Here is a 17,222-nt window from a genome sequence, read left to right as displayed (position 1 = left end):
ACACTTTAAGGGGAAATTTCTGAGATGAACAGCAATACAAATGTGACTGGTGTTTTAACTCGTATAGACAATACACAAAACTAAAAAAGAAAAAAAAAATTTGACCAGAGTTGAACTTTGAAGATGACCAATATGCAAGGATGTAGGTACCCTTCAAGAAAGTGAAAAAAAAGGTCAAACAAAGAACTGTGAAAAGAATTGTCAGTCATAAGAAGGACAAGAGAAGTAAACTCAGCACTCAATATGACCCCTGTTCCTTGGAAAGAAGTGCCTTTCCATCTGGAGTTCATTTTAACTAACTTCTGCTGAAAGGGGAAATGATATAGTCCTGTAAAAACTTCACACAAGTTACCACAAGGTGTTGAATGCTTGAGTGCTTTTTACTTGAAGGACAATCTAATAAACTTTGTAAAGTGCTACTGGACCATTAACGTACGGGATCTAAAGGAGAGGATCTAAAGGAGAGGAGGATGAGCATCGGCCAACAGATTTACAGAGACATTCAAGAAATGTACACACCTCCCCCAAACATTAAATAAAGCCCGAGGGCATACTTTTAAGCATCAGCTCCCATTGAGAACAAAGAAAAGCTAATCCACAGCTGGATTTCATTAGTAATAAGAGAAAACAGAGTTTTCTTTTTTATACCATGCCGATGTATATAAAATAAATACTTGATGAGTTATAAATGTCTATATTTCAAAGGCATCTACCGCAATTCATTTTAAATAAGTGTGATATGGATTGTCTGATCATCTGCACAGGATTATGGTTTAAACCATATGGACATATTACAGATCAAAAGCTCAAAAGGTGTATAAAATGACTTTCAAACTATAAATTTAAAGTTGCCTATCTGGGAAAGGGTTTAGATTGGCTAAAGTTGGTTGTCAGGTAATCACAATGTAAAACTGAATAGTACAATGAGAACATCTGCTATTCAGTAAATGTTAGACTGTTTCAATTGTCTTTAAGTAATCCATACTTTTGACCTACGGGTTAAACTATTAGATTGTTTTACATTATAATACCTAGGTTGGATAGAGCTTAAAATATATGTAAAGAACAAATGAGTAGCAAGGGTTAGATCATCGGTCATGTTTTTAGGCTGGGTTCACACTGGTCCGACAAACGCTCCGATATTGGGAGCTAATGTCATATGACATGTGAAATTCAATGTTTCCCTATGGGAGCCGTCCTAACTGGTCCCACAAAAGTTGTTCCGACTTTAGAAATGCTCCCTGTACTACTTTGGTCCAACTTTGAGCCTACATCAGCCCATTGACTATCATTGAAGTAGGATCAAAGTCGGATCCTTGTCCTAACCATCCGACTTTGGCATCCGACATTGTGTTATTTCCTGCCCCTCCCATTGTGTGTTAGTTTTGATTGGTCAAAGGACAAGTGTACTATCGGAAAAGTCAGATCAAAGTAGTATCCTGTTCATGAAAGTCGGATGGATGTAGGACCAATGTAGGATCAATGTAGGACCAATGTAGGACTGATGTCACAGAGCAAAGTAGGATGAAAGTCGTACTACTGTCGTGTAGTATAGTGTGAACCCAGCCTTGAATATTCCTTGTAATGGAATATTATTATAAATTTCATTTTCTTTTCAATCTGCAACACTGTGGGTTTTATTTACTAAATGCAAATCCTGTCTAGCATCACACATTCAGTGTTAAAACACCTGTGATTCCTCCTCTGCAAATATTTTGAATTTCCACTGTGTAAGGTCTCATTTACACGGGGGGGGGGGGGTCATAAAACCCCTCAAATGCTTCCCCTTTAGCTGGAAAGTCAGCAGCCTGGAGTGTACACATTTTATGGCCAGGAGGCTTTGCTTCATAGCAGGAATTATACTCCCTGTCATGGTTGCCAAACGCAACTCATTTAAGTGGCGCAGTAATGCAGAATTTAGAAATGGGTGGAGAGGTGGTTATACAATGCACTGCCTGTCAAATGCTCTCTGAAGAGCGATCTGTGGCATCGGCCATTGCTTTCTTCAGAGTAAAATCTGACAGACGCTGCTGTTGACACACACTGGGGGATTTACTAAAGCTGGTGCACACAGAATCTGGGCAGCTGTGCATACTAACTTCTAGTTTCTATTGTCAAAGCTTAATTAAACAAGCTGAAGTTAGAAGCTGATTGATTACTATGCACAGTTGCAGCAAATTCTGTGTGCACCGTTTTAGTAAATCTCCCCAGTGTGTGCATACAGCCTGTAAATCTGTCAACAAGAATCCACTGGTCTTAAAGTGTTTGTTACCCTAAAAAAAAATTATTGATTCTGTTCCCTTAACCTCCCTGGAGGTATGATTATTTCAGATTTTTACGCTTCAAAGCGGTACAATTATTTTGCATAGAAATTTGGCGTTTTATATTGTAGGCCTGTAATTCTTAGCAATAACACACTTAGATCTGTCTACCAAGAGTCTAGTAGATATCCCGGGTATGATGAAGTTTGAAACACAAAATTATAAATTATAATATAATAAATAAATATAAATAATTAAAAAAAAAAATATAATAATAATAAAATAAATTTCCCCACGATTCACTATCGCTCAATTCTGCAAGTGTTCTAATTTACTATCGCTGTTTTCTAGCTGGTCTAAAGCCACTTTTGACATAAAGGGACACTTTTTGGTTGCTATGGACAATCTCAAGTTTCCAGGCAGAAAGAACAGTACATATAATATAAACCTGCATGCAGGGCATCGGCCAAAGCACTGGGGACAAAAGGGAAGTGAAATGATTTCATACAGTACTGTAATCTGTAAGATTACAGTGCTGTATGTGTTATGATTTTTACATTTTTTGAATTTTCCGCCAGGCTCCACCCCGTGCGTCGCGACGCTCGCAGGGAACGGAGCCTGGCATAGAGAGGCTTCAGGCAGAGGACGGAGCCCGCAGACAGCGCGGGGGGACATCGCAGGATCCTCGGGACAAAGTAAGTAACCTGCACCAGGATCCTGAGATGTAATCCCGAGTGTGGCTCGGGGTTACTGCAAATGGTGCTAAAATTTAACCCCAAGCCACACTTGGGAATACCGTCAGGGAGGTTAAAGCATGTTATACAGCACAGTACTTGTGCTGTGTAATTTGGCCCCCCTTTAACACCTGAAATACCTGGCTGATCCTGCCTGGCTATACCCTCTCCTCTGTAAATTGACCACGATATATCATTGCTGCTGAGCCTTGACACTGTGGTCAGTTTACGTACTCCTGTCATCCAAAGCCCTACTCTCCTGAGTCTGTGTCCTCCTCCCCCCTCCCCTCTCTGCCTGTCAGCTCTGTCCACTCCACAATCCTCCCCTCCTGGTGCAATCATATCTATACTACAATCATGCCATCCCATCTGTTATATAATGCTCTGTGTCCCTGTGCCTGTGTTATATAAAAAAAATGCTGATTATACAGTATATCAGAGCAGCTCACGGCGCTCATGTGACTCCTCGGATCTCTCTCCTCTCCTGCCCCCCTTCCCTGATGTCAGTGGCAGTGCTTGGCCCCACCCACTATAGCTGTCAGCTGGGCAGAGGAGAGAGCCAAGGAGTCATGTGAGCCGCTCTGATATACTGTATAATCGGCATTTTTTTTTTATATGACACAGGCACAGGGACACATAGAATTATATAACAGAGGGGATGGCTTGATCATAGTATAGTGGGTTAACAACCACTTTAATAATCCTTTATTGGACTAGTCTATAAAATATAATGTAGGAGAAAAAATAAAATGAGAAAACTGCATTCACCTATGTTACAATCCAGGGCAGCTATTACTTTTTGCTCTTTCATCAGTTTGAAACTGTAAAAGGAGTCTAGTAAATCCAACTAGAAACAAGCATACAGCAGGCACATAACAATATTGCTAATCTACTACAATACTAGTATACATTGTTGCACATCTGTCAAAGTAACATACTTGGCTGCTTTTTTGTCCAGAATACATCATTCTCCATTTTTAAGCCCTGATAATGGGTTTTAAGGTTGTATTTTTTATACCCCTGAAATGTGTAGGCTCCATCCTTTATCCCAATTCATATTGGAGTAAATATATACCTGGGCAATTCATTTACGGTGTGGTGCTTTAATCTCAGATCTATTTCGGCACAAGCCAAGGAAACTGTTGAAATCCTTTGGCGTGGAAAAGCTACCAGGTGTGAATCCAAACACATCTTGCTATACCAGTATGATAACCATAGGGTTCCAGTGACAATCTTCCTGCCTTCCCAAGAATAACATACATAACATTGACTGTAAGTAAACTGTAGAAGGCAGGCAAGACAAGTACGTAGAGACACATACAAATCTATTTAGATGATACACAATTTAGAGGCAATTTGAATAAATAGTTGATCTGACCATTAGATCAACTTCTGTCTAGGGACATGTTGAAAATTTCTTGATCAGTGGCTTCAGCTGTCAGATTACAATGTCCTGGAGGGAAGATTCTTCCATCCACCTCATTTGCATGGATGGGGGTATCTGCTAGATTTTTTTAGTTCAGTTTGCTGGCTGCAGCGCTGATCGAACTGAAATTTTCCAGAAGTCTCATTTGTGAGAAGTTGAATGATAGATGATCATACATGGATCGAAATTCAGGCAGTTCCTGCTGAACCAACTGAATTTCGATCCATGCATGGCCAACTTTAGTGGGTAGCACAAGGGTCATTGGTATGAATCCCAACCCAGACACTACCTGCATGGAGTTTGCATGTGCTTGTGTGGGTTTTGTCCCACACTCCAAAAACATGTTGGTAGTTAGATGACTCTAGTATCTGAATGTGAGTGAAATAGGGACCTAGATTTACTTGTTGCGTCGTGTTAAATGTTCAAATATATAATGTAAGGCAGTTACTTGTTGCATCATGTTAAATGTTTGAATATAAAATGTAAGGCAGTGGCATTCAAAGAATGGCCTTCAGACCACAGGTATTCCTAAAGCATGCACCGGTTGGTAACAAAACAAAATGTGACGGAGTGATGGAGTCTGATTGGTTGCCTTTGGTTACTGCAAACAAAGTAGATGAAAAAGCAACATACTGTATAACCAACAGTCCAAATTGTACCTTCAACAGTGTTTTTAACTATCTGGTATTTAATTAATAAAAATCGCCATTAAAGGGACTTTTTTAAGTGTTATCTGTAAGTGACCACTAACCCTCAGTGCTGGTGCTTTCCTTGGTGAGCACAGATTTTCCCGAGGGCTGATGTCAAGACAGGAAGTGACATTGTCATCTCATGCTCCATGTCTCCTTGATTCTAACAGCTGCTGGTAGATCTAGACACCAATTCCAATAAATGAACAGCTATAATGCCAAACTGTAAGAATTATAACTTGAAAATATGAACTCTTTTTTTTTTTAAGTTGAACATACACTAGTTGATTTTCGAATGAACGAAAATTTTGAACGAACATTCAATGACTTGGCAAGAGTCACTGAAAGTTTACAATAAAAGAGAAATATGGCCAAAGCTTTTTTGGCCATACTTCTCGTGGGAGGTCACAGGAATGCATTAACGTTTGCTCTCCTTTGACCCCGAATCAGCTGACGTGGTGGAGACATACTGTCGGGATCCACCTAGCTGCCTGATTGACAGCTAGCTCTAGCTCTGAGAGCTGAAGCCAGCTGCGCCCAACCCTTCTCTAGCCTGGCGCTCCATTGAGCACTGTAGGGGCAATGCATTTATTTATATTTATTTTGGAAACCCCAAACTTCTCCTTTAACATCTAATTTTGAAGTGAATGGACTTCCCTGAATATACAACATATTTACTGTCAGAAATTCATTCATTCAAGAAACATTTTTCTTCCTGCTCCTTCAAATTTTCTCATCACTGTTCAAAATCAATGTCGAGTTGACCCTACCGATTCGAAAAATGAACAAACATTCTTAAAACAAAAATTTTTACCCTGAATTCTACTAGTGTATGGCCAACTTAAGGCTGCAAAGGTCCACAGCAATGGGTTCCAGGTGTCATCTTCCCAGTACTTTGTCTGAATTAGACAAAGGAATAAAAGGAATAGGGGAGGTAGAGCCATTGCCACTGGGAAGCAGCTAGAGTAGAGAAAGTGAGGCAAACAGAAAAAGCTGTTTGGAACCCAAAAATAATAATAAATACATATGCAAAAAGCAACCGGAATAAAAGAAAGCAGAGCAAATGAAAAATTGAAAACAAAAGTCAGCTTAATGTGGTTACAACATGAGTACATTTGTCCTGCTTGGATCCACACTTGACTTCCATGACTGCTCAACAAAGGTTATTATTCACATTAATCACATTAGCAAATATGAAAATAAATAAGTTGGCAAAATATTTTTTCAACTTAGATTATTTTAGTAGTACAATAACAGGTATACATTTTTAAAGACTAAAAAGTAGGCTTTGATGTCCACCACATCTGAGATGATCATTGGCCCATCCAGGAGATAACAATCAGATCCAGAAATGATGAGACAACCCCTAGATGACCAAGAAAAATACAGTTTTGAAAAAGAATGGGGTTTAATTACTAAAGGCAAATCCACTATGCACTACAACTTATAAGTGCAGTCACTATAGATCTGAGGGGGGCATGCAAGAAAAATTAAAAAACAGCATTTTTGCTTGCACATGAATGGATGATAGAAACCAGCAGAGCTTCCCCTCATTTCAGCTCTTCCCCTCAGATCTACAGTGACTGCACTTCCAAGTGCACAATGGATTTGCCTTTAGTAAATCAACCCCACTGTTCCTAAATGGTTGTTTTTGGTTTCCAGAGGTGTCCACTGCATAAACATGCATGTTTGGTCAAAATGATTGTGCATGTTTATGGAGATATAATTTGTAAGAAAAAACCTTCAGCAGCTGGATCTTTCAGGACTCATGCTCACTAGGCATCAAAAATGCCACTTTTACAGGTGTTTGAATTTATTTTTGACCTCTAAATACTCCTCCATGTTAGCCCATGGTCTTGATTTACTAAAGGCAAATAAACTGTGCAATTTGCAAAGTGTCAGTTGCAATCTGCAAGAGCGGTTGCTCCAGAGCTTAATAAATGAGGTAAAGATTAATTTTGTAAAGACAACCCAATCATGTGCAATGAAAATAAAAAAAAACTGCATTTTTGCTTCCACATGATTGGATGTTGGAAGTTAGCAGAGCTTCTACTCATTTACTAAGCTCTGGAGCAACTGCTCTTGCAGATTGCAACTGACACTTTGCAAAGTGCATAGTTTATTTGCCTTTAGTAAATCAACCCATATGTGTCCTTGTACACATAAGCATTTACAGGCATTTACATGCAGCAGTGTTTACAGGCAGAAAAAAAAACAGTGCCAGGGTGTTCAAGAGCAGCAACATTTTGTTGCAAAAAACACCCAACACGCTTAAACGTGTGGAAACACGCTTATGCGCTAGGCTCATTTAGCACTTGAGTGTTAACCTCCCTGGCGGTATTCCCAAGTGTGGCTCAGGGTGAATTTTCAGTACCAAAAGCGGTAATACCAAGCCACATTTGGGATCACATCGCAGGATCCAGGTACAGTTACCGTATTTATCGGCGTATAACACGCACTTTTTTCCCCTTAAAACCAGGGGAAAATCGCAGGTGCGTGTTATACGCCGATCCCCTGCGATCCCGACCTGTCACATTTTCAAAATCGCCGACCGCGATTTGAAAATGGCGCCGCCGGCGCCGAAATACACAGAGCCCGTCCTCGGCTCTTTCCGGCGGCTCTCATTCACTTTCGGCTCCACTCGTAGTCCCGAGCGGAGCTATCCGAACCTACTCGGCTAGGTTCGGATAGCTCCGCTCGGGACTACGAGTGGAGCCGAAAGTGAACGAGAGCCGCCGGAAAGAGCCGAGGACCGGCTCTGTGTATTTCGGCGCCGGCGGCGCCATTTTCAAATCGCGATCGGCGATTTTGAAGCCCAGAATGGCTGGGATCACTGGGGCAAGGCTGCACTGGGGAAGGCTGCACTGGGGAAGGCTGCACTGGGGAAGTCTGCACTGACAAGGCTGCACTGGGGAAGTCTGCACTGACATGGCTGCACTGACATGGCTGCACTGACAAGGCTGCACTGGGGAAGTCTGCACTGACAGGGCTGCACTGACAAGGCTGCACTGGGGAAGGCTGCACTGACATGGCTGCACTGACATGGCTGCACTGACAAGGCTGCACTGACAAGGCTGCAATGATGGGCATTTAAATGTAAGTTTTTTTTCCCTTCAACTTCCCTCCTAAAAGTTTTTTTTCCTTAAAATTCCCTCCTAAATTGGGGTGCGTGTTATACGCCGGTGCGTGTTATATGCCGATAAATACGGTACTTACCTTGTTCCCAGGATCCTGCGATGTCTCCCCGCTGTGTGTGTGAGCTGTGTCCTCCACTGGATTCATCACAGAGCCGGGCTCCATTCCCTTGTTGTGATGGACGGGGACGGAGCACGGCGCCAAATTCAAAAAGTGAAACGCACACAATACATACAGTACACTGTAATCTTACAGATTACATTACTGTATCAAATAATTTTACATCCCTTTTTGTCCCTGGTGGATTTGTCCAGTGCCCTGCATGCAGTTTTATATTAAAAATACTGTTCTTTCTGCCTGGAAACTGAAGATTGTCCATAGCAACCAAAACCATCCCTTTACATCAAAAGCGATAATAAATTAGAATCACTTGCAGAATTGAGCGATAGTAATTCTTGGGGAAATTCTTCATCAAACACTGAAAGTAATGACAGCGACAATTCTGCAACTGAGCAAATTCCAGTGTTTTTGATTTGATTACATTATTGAATAATTTTTATTATTATATCATTATTTGTTATTCATTATATTATAATTTATGATTTCATGTTTCAAACTTTATCATACCCGGGATGTCTACTAGACTCGTTTGGACAGATTTAAGTGTGTTATTACTAAGAATTACAGGCCTACAATATAAAACGCCAAATTTCCATGCAAAACATTGTACCGCTTTGAGCATCAAAAATCTGAAATAAATCATACCGCCAGGGAGGTTAATGGCCAGAATAAATTAATATTCTGGTCAATGAAATGAATAAATGCCCAAACAACTGACAAGCCTGCACACGTTTACAAAGCATGGCTTTAGGCACATTTTTAAACGCTGCTTTTCTCCTACCAGGAGAAAATGCATTCCAAAGTGCTGGGTAAACATTCAGTATGCATGAGACCTCATTCACCATCCCATGCCTACGTTGCCCACAGACTTCAGAATGGCCAAATTTAGGTGCTCAAAGACTTCAGAACTTGGTAAACTACTGGTTTACGGCAAAAACATACAGGTCATTTATTGGCCAATAGATCGTTTAACAGTTGTTCACCATCCCATGCCTAAAGCTTGCCATACACGAGTAGAAGTTTCTTTGAAAAGGATACTTTTCAGAATGTTTGCTCGATTTTACAATGCTTAGGCAGCCCAACCATTAGTAAATTTTTTTCGTTCAACCAGTGGGTTGAATGAAAAAAACTGACTCGATTCCCCCCATCCAACTACCCACTGAACTATTGTATTCTGACATCAGGGAGACTTCCCCGCCATCAGAATACACTGATCAGCGCTGCAGTCTATAACCCGCGGCATTGGTTGAGCAGGGAAAATCTGACAGGGTGGTTGTACAGAAGTCGATCAGTAGATCTGTACAACCACAGTGCCCATGCCTGAATGACCAGCTTTAGTAGGATCAAACTGACATTGTTTTTTTTACTATAGGGACAAGAAAATTTGAAGCAGCAGGATAGAAAATGTTTCTTGAACTGATGAACTACTGTGAATGTGGTTTTCAATGGGGAAAAATCATACTTATTGTAATGAAACCTGTTTAATGTGTCTGGTATTCAATTCAAATAGCAGGTCTGTTTGAAAATTTAAGAGCTTTTGAACAAAATTAGTTGACTCAATGATGGCAAGAAAGAATGCTTTGATGAATGAACGTTATGCGTGAAAATCAAACTGTGTATGACCAGCTTTAGTTGTTTACAGACTTCAGTACTTTGTAAACTGCTGGTTTAAGGCAAAACACACAGGTCACTTAAGCCTAGTACACATGGGCCGAAAGTTGGACGACATCGGCTGGTTCAATAAAAACCGGCAGGCATTCGGCCCGTGTGTATGGCAGCTGATCTGACAGAGGCTGGTTGTTTGGCCAGCTTCTGTCGGACAAGCATGCTGGAAAACCAGCGGCCGACCAGCTCCCGATGAGCGCTCTTAGCCAATGGCTGAGAATACTGACTGGAGTGTTCTGGCGGGGGGGCAACCCCCTATCAGAACACAATAGCTCAGCGGGGGAGATCGCTGTACGAACATTGTATAGTTAGAACAGCAGCTCCGAATAGAGCTGTAGTAATGGTGTGTACTAGGCTTTATTGTCCAACAGATGATTTATTAGCCGGATTTTTTGTTCACCATCCCACTCCTATGTAGGGCCAGCCATACGTAGAGCAAATTTCTTTCCTGCAAAATTTGCTTTATTGCCCTATCAATATAGTGTTGATGTGGGAATCCCTCCTGCCAGGCCATTGTCTTCTGGGGTAAGGAGGGGGAGGATGGGGTAAGCTGCCTCTGCCGTGAGAAGACAGTGAATATTGCTAGCAGCCGCTAGCGATAATCGAAAGTAAAACCTGGCAAGCTGGTTGTACCCAAGTTGATTGATCAATCAACTTGGTACATTCAGCCTATCCATACACGGTTCGAATCCCTGGCTGGTTACTGCTGAACCAGATGAGATTCGAAGCGTGTATGGCCTGGCTTGCTTGCAGACTGCAGACTTGCCTACCCATCCATACTCATCCATCCATCCATGTTCACCAACCATGCTCAGCATACCCATCCATGCTCACCCATCCATGCTCAGCATACCCATCCATACTCAGCATACTCATTCATCCATACCCAGCATACTCATCCATCCATACCGAGCATACTCATCCATCCATCCATGCTCAGCCATCCATACTCAGCCGTCCATGCTCAGCATACCCATCCATACTCAGCATACTCATCCATCCATATCCGTACTCAGCATACTCATCCATCCATGCATGCTCACCCATCCATACTCATCCATCCATGCTCACCCATCCATACTCATCCATCCATCCATGCTCACCCATCCATACTCATCCATACTGAGCATACTCATCCATCCATCCATGCTCAGCCATCCATACTCAGCATACTCATCCATCCATATCCATACTCAGCATACTCATCCATCCAACCATGCTCACCCATCCATACTCATCCATCCATACATGCTCACCCATCCATACTCATCCATCCATCCATGCTCACCCATCCATACTCATCCATACTGAGCATACTCATCCATCCATCCATGCTCAGCCATCCATACTCAGCATACTCATCCATCCATCCATGCTCAGCCATCCATCCATCCTCAGCAATACTCATCCATCCATCCTCAGCCATCCCATCTACCCCCATCCATAATTAGCCATACCCTTCCATACTCAGCCGTACCCAGCAATACCCAGCAATACTCAGCCGTACCCAGCCATACTCAGCCATACTCAGCCGTACTCAGTCGTACCCGGCCGTACCCAGCCATTCCAGCCATACTCAGCCGTACTCAGCCGTACCCAGCCGTACTCAGCCATACCCAGCCTTACTCAGTCGTACCCAGCCATTCCCAGCCATCCCAGCCATACTCAGCCGTACTCAGTCGTACCCAGCCGTACTCAGCCATCCCATCTATACCCATCCATACTCAGCCATACCCAGCAATACTCAGCCATACCTAGCCATAGTCAGCCGTACCCAGCCATACTCAGCCATACCCAGCCATACTCAGCCGTACCCAGCCGTAGCCAGCTGTACTCAGCTGTACCCAGCCATCCCATTTATATCCAGCCATGCTCAGCCGTACCCATCCGTACTCAGCTGTACCCGGCCATACTCAGCCATACTCATTCAAGCTCAGCCATCCCCATCCTCGGCTCATCCATCTCCATTCATGCCACATCAGTTCTCACCCATGCCACATCCATGCCACTACAGTGCCTCACAAAAGTGTAATAAGTAGTCAAATTAGATTTGAAACTTATGTCCCTAGAACACCTGATGGTGCTCCCTGCATGTTGGACCTCTCTATGTGGACATGCTGTAGAAAAGTCTCCCACATGTGGTATCGCTGTACTCAGGAGGAGTAGGAAAATCTATTTTGGGGTGTAATTTTTGGTATGTACATGCTATGTGTTAAAAACATTGTGTAAATGAACAACGTTGTGTAAAAAAAAAGCGTTTTCATTTTCTTTACACATTTTCCAAAAACTTGTAGAAAAAAATGACATGTTCAAAAAGACTCGATATGCCTCATAGATTATACATTGGGTTGTTTTCTTTCCAAAATTGGGTCATTTTGGGAGAATTTCCATTTTCCTGGTTCTCCAGGGTCTTCAAAAGTGTAAGAGGTAGTCAAGAAATTATATGTGTAATTTATGCTCTAAGAACGCCTGATGGTGCTCTCTGCATGTTGGGCCTCTGTATGTGGCCACACTGTGTAAAAGTCTCACACATGTGGTATCGCCATACTCAGGAGGAATAGTAGAATGTGTTTTGGGGTATAATTTATGCTATGCATATGCTGTGTGTGAGAAATAACCTGCTAATATAACAATTTTGTGAAAAAAAAAAAGAAAAAAAAATCTTGATTTTGCAAAGAATTGTGGCAAAAAAATGACAGCTTCAAAAAACTCACCATGCCTCTTACTAAATACCTTGGAATGTCTACTTTCCAAAAAGGGGTCATTTGGGGGGTATTTGTACTTTCCTGGCTTGTTAGGGTCTCAAGAAATGAGATGAGGCCGTCAGTACTTCAGGTGTGATCAATTTTCAGAGATTGGCACCATAGCTTGTGGACTCTTTAACTTTCACAAAGACCAAATAATATACCAAAGATATGTAGCGGTATAAATTGTGGCCAAAATATATGAAGAAAAATTACTAATTTGCAAAATTTTATAACAGAAACAAAGAAAATGCATTTTTTTTACAGAATTTTTGGTCTTTTTTCTTTTATAGCGCAAAAAATAAAAAACCCAGCAGTGATTAAATACCACCAAAAGAAAGCTCTATTTGTGTGAAAACAATGACAAAAATTTCATAAAGGTACAGTGGTGCATGACTGAGTAATTGTCATTCAAAATGTGAGAGCACCGAAAGCTGAAAATTAGTCTGGTTAGGAAGGGGGTTTAAGTGTCCAGTGGGTAATTGGTTAACTGAGGTATAACTTGATTTCTTGTATTTTTTACTTGCCTCGTATTTGATACTGCTTCAGATATTGTGAATGCTAACCTTTGTCTTTCGTTAAATAAAGAATAAAAAAAAAAAAAAAAAAGAAAATTTTGTTTCAAGAACATTTGTTTGATTTTCTAATGGTTAGTGGAAAATTTGAAGGAGCAGGATGAACAATTTTTCTCAAGCAAATAAAAACTGTAACAGCGAATGTGGTTTTTGTTGGGGGGAAATGTACACATTGTAATGAAATCTGTTATGTCAGGAATTCCATTCAGAATTTTGTAAGATACTGGTTTAAGGCAAAACACTTAGGTCAGTTCTAACCAAAGGGATCTTCCAGCAGCTGGATCTTTTGTTCATCCTCTCATGCCTACACTTATCCACAGACTTCAGAACTTTGTAAAGTTATGGTTTAAGGCAAAAACGCCTAGGTCAGTTACTGGTCAGATTAAATGTAAAGTTATATCAAATATTGAAGACAGGAACAAGTATTTTATGGCTTTCTCTGAATCTGTTGCTGAAAAGGATGGGATGGCTATACTGCCCAAGTCTTAGCACATTGTATAGGAACTGGGATCATGTCCAGCACAATCACATCTATACGATCATTGAATGAGTGGACAATGCTTTATGTGCTCCAAGCCTGCACTAGTTCACTGGACAAAGACATATTTTGACTTTTGAGCAAATCTGGTCTTGACCACATACTTTACCACATTTTGGACAAAGACATTGTTTCCTTTTATCCTAAAGTATTTAAATACATTTTGTCAACATATGCTCACAATTTGCATTGTTTAGAAACATTATACTATTGTACAAACATCACAGTCTTTCTATCCCAGACAGTTAACCATTTGGCAGCAGCGATATGCTTTCAAGTTCCAAGACACAAGCCCACACAGTAATATTAGAAGTCACATCTGGACAAAGCCCCTCTCCCCCACTAACAAAATGCAACAGGATGTGAATTGTGAAGATAGGATCGCTGTGCTATGGCAGTGTAGCTGGAATACAAATGAGCAGTAAAGTGCCCCATGCAGTGCTGAGGAATTCAGCTGATGCTGGAGGACTACTTGACATGAACCTCTCTCATTCAAAGCTCAGCTTTTGGTTATGTCAATATTCCTGAATTCAAACTCATCCCCCCAACAAATCCATACCATGCAGTGTTATCATTTACTAAAACTGGAGCAGTTGTGCATGTCAGCCAATCAGCTTCTAGCTTCAGCTTGTTCAGTTATGTATTGCAAATAAAAGCTAGAAACGAATTGGTTGTCATGTACAGCTGCCCTAGTTTTAAAAGTCCCCTCGATGTGCGCACAAAGTTTAATAGGTAGAGTGGGGAAAGGAAAGGGTTAAAGTGGCTGTCAATCAGCTTTGTGATCACTGGTCCCCCCCCCCAGCATCCCTCCATAGAAGATCTCACCTCTGAGCTGGCACTGCACTCCAGCACACAGCAGCAAAACCAACAGCACCCGGCATGGCATTTCTAACTCTGCTTAAGACTCCAAATCTGATGTGGCAGCTTGTTGGATGGAGGACAGGGAAGGGTGCCCGACTACTGATCCCAATTATTTATTTGTCATCCGTCATAGGATCTCCGTGATTCTCCTGCCAGCAGCTGCTTCTAGCTTTGTCACCCAGCAAGATCTCCACTACTTCTCATTCAGGATCTTCACCCATCCAAAGTCCTCCAGCTGAATTACTCAGGGAGGGGGAATGGGATGAACCATTCACTTGTACAGGGGGGCGTTTCTAACAGGCATATGACTATAGCATGCAGTCCTACCTATGCTTTTCATCGTGTGAGCTGCAGGCGCTAATAAAAAAAGGATTTGTACAGTCTGTCAGCTCTAGTCTACAGAGATCTGCTCAGCATGCAGGATTCCACAGTATACAGGGGAGAGAAGGACCCCTCGGGGAAGATGGTGTGGTCCATTAGTGTCTGCTATCTAAAGAAGCAAAAAGTTTTATTTCAGGAATGTCTGCCCTGTAGGCTGGGTATCACACCATAAAATTGTTTACATACATGATATATATATATATATATATATATATATATATATATATATATATATATATATATATATATATATATATATATATATATATATATATATATATATATATATATATATATATATACACATATATATATATATATATATATATATATATATATATATATATATATATATATATATATATATATAAATATTCCAGGTACTTATATAGCGCTGTCAATTTATGCAGTGCTTTACATATATATATTGTACATTCACACCAGTCCCTACTCTAAAGTAGCTTACAATCTAAGGTCCTTTAAATTGGAGTTCCACCCAAAAGTGGAACCTCCACTTATCTGCTTTCTCCCCCTCCCCCTCCGGTGCCACCTTTCAGGGGGGAGAGAGTACCTGTTTTTGACAGGTACCCTTCCCCACTTACTTTCGGTAGACTGCGCAGCGGCGCTCTCCCTTGGAAGTGCAGCCCTCCCTCCTCCTCTCTCCGCCACTGGGCACAGCACAGTAGGGAACCATCTGTGAAGCCGAAAGGCTTCACTGCCAGTTTCCCTCACCATGAATGGCGGCGGCAGCACCCGAGAGCCGATCCGAAAATTGGCTGGGGTGCCGACATTGCAGGAACCCTGGACAGGTAAGTGTCCTAATATTAACAGTCAGCAGCTACAGTATTTGTAGTTGCTGACTTAATTTTTTGTGGGGGGGCAGAACTCCTCTTTAAGCCTCATACACACATGCGCGTGCGTGTGTATAAATATATACAGTATCTCACAAAAGTGAGTACACCCCTCACATTTTTGTAAATATTTAATTTTTTATTTTATCTTTTTCATGTGACTGAAGAAATGACACTTTGCTACAATGTAAAGTAGTGAGTGTACAGCTTGTATAACAGTTTGAATTAGCTGTCCCCTCAAAATAACTCAACACACAGCCATTAATGTCCAAACTGCTGGCAACAAAAGTGAGTACACCCCTAAGTGAAAATGTCCAAATTGGGACCAAAGTGACAATATTTTGTGTGACCACCATTATTTTCCAGCACTGCCTTAAGCCTCTTGGGCATGGAGTTCACCAGAGCTTCACAGGTTGCCACTGGAGTCCTCTTACACTCCTCCATGACGACATCACGGAGCTGGTGGATGTTAGAGACCTTGCACTCCTCCACCTTCCGTTTGAGGATGCCCCACAGATGCTCAATAGGGTTTAGGTCTGGAGACATGCTTGGCCAGTCCATCACCTTTACCCTCTGCTTCTTTAGCAAGGCAGTGTTTGTCTTGGATTGTGTTTGGGCCCGGGTCGTTATCATGTTGGAATACTGCCCTCCGGCCCAGTCTGCTCTGCTTCAGTATGTCACAGTACATGTTGACATTAATGGTTCCCTCAATGAACTGTAGCTCCCTAGTGCCAGCAGCACTCATGCAGCCCCAGACCATGACACTCCCACCACCATGCTTGACTGTAGGCAAGACACACTTGTCTTTGTACTCGTCAAATGGTTGCCACCACACACGCTTGACACCATCTGAACCAAATAAGTTAATGTTGGTCTCATCAGACCACAGGACATGGTTCCAGTAATCCATGTCCTTAGTCTGCTTGTCTTCAGCAAACTGTTTGCAGGCTTTCTTGTTCATCATCTTTAGAATCTTCTGGGATGACAGCCATGCAGACCAATTTGATGCAGTGTGCAGCGTATGGTCTGAGCATTGACAGGCTGACCCCCCACCCCTTCAACCTCTGCAGCAATGCTGGCAGCACTCATACGTCTATTTCCCAAAGACAACCTCTGGATATGATGCTGAGCACATGCACTCAACTTCTTTGATCAACCATGGCGAGGCCTGTTCTGAGTGGAACCTGTCCTGTAAACCACTGTATGGTCTTGGTCACTGTGCTGCAGCTCAGTTTCAGGGTC

At 41.8% G+C, this 17,222-nt stretch overlaps 1 protein-coding gene across 1 annotated transcript in view; it reads right to left on the bottom strand.

The window, feature by feature from the left end:
- Window positions 1-14,979, bottom strand: part of LAMA1 (laminin subunit alpha 1) — a 235,980-nt gene extending 221,001 nt beyond the window's left edge. Inside the window, exon 1 of the mRNA XM_073631377.1 lies at window positions 14,713-14,979. Coding sequence (XP_073487478.1) covers window positions 14,713-14,773 — 61 coding nt within the window. The 5' untranslated portion in view covers window positions 14,774-14,979. The remainder of the gene's footprint in view (window positions 1-14,712) is intronic.
- Window positions 14,980-17,222: the final 2,243 nt, after the last annotated feature.

Source organism: Aquarana catesbeiana, linkage group LG05 (genome assembly GCF_042186555.1).
Source record: "Aquarana catesbeiana isolate 2022-GZ linkage group LG05, ASM4218655v1, whole genome shotgun sequence".
NCBI classification, from domain to species: Eukaryota; Metazoa; Chordata; class Amphibia; order Anura; family Ranidae; genus Aquarana; species Aquarana catesbeiana.
This window is presented reverse-complemented; position numbering and strand designations above follow the sequence as displayed.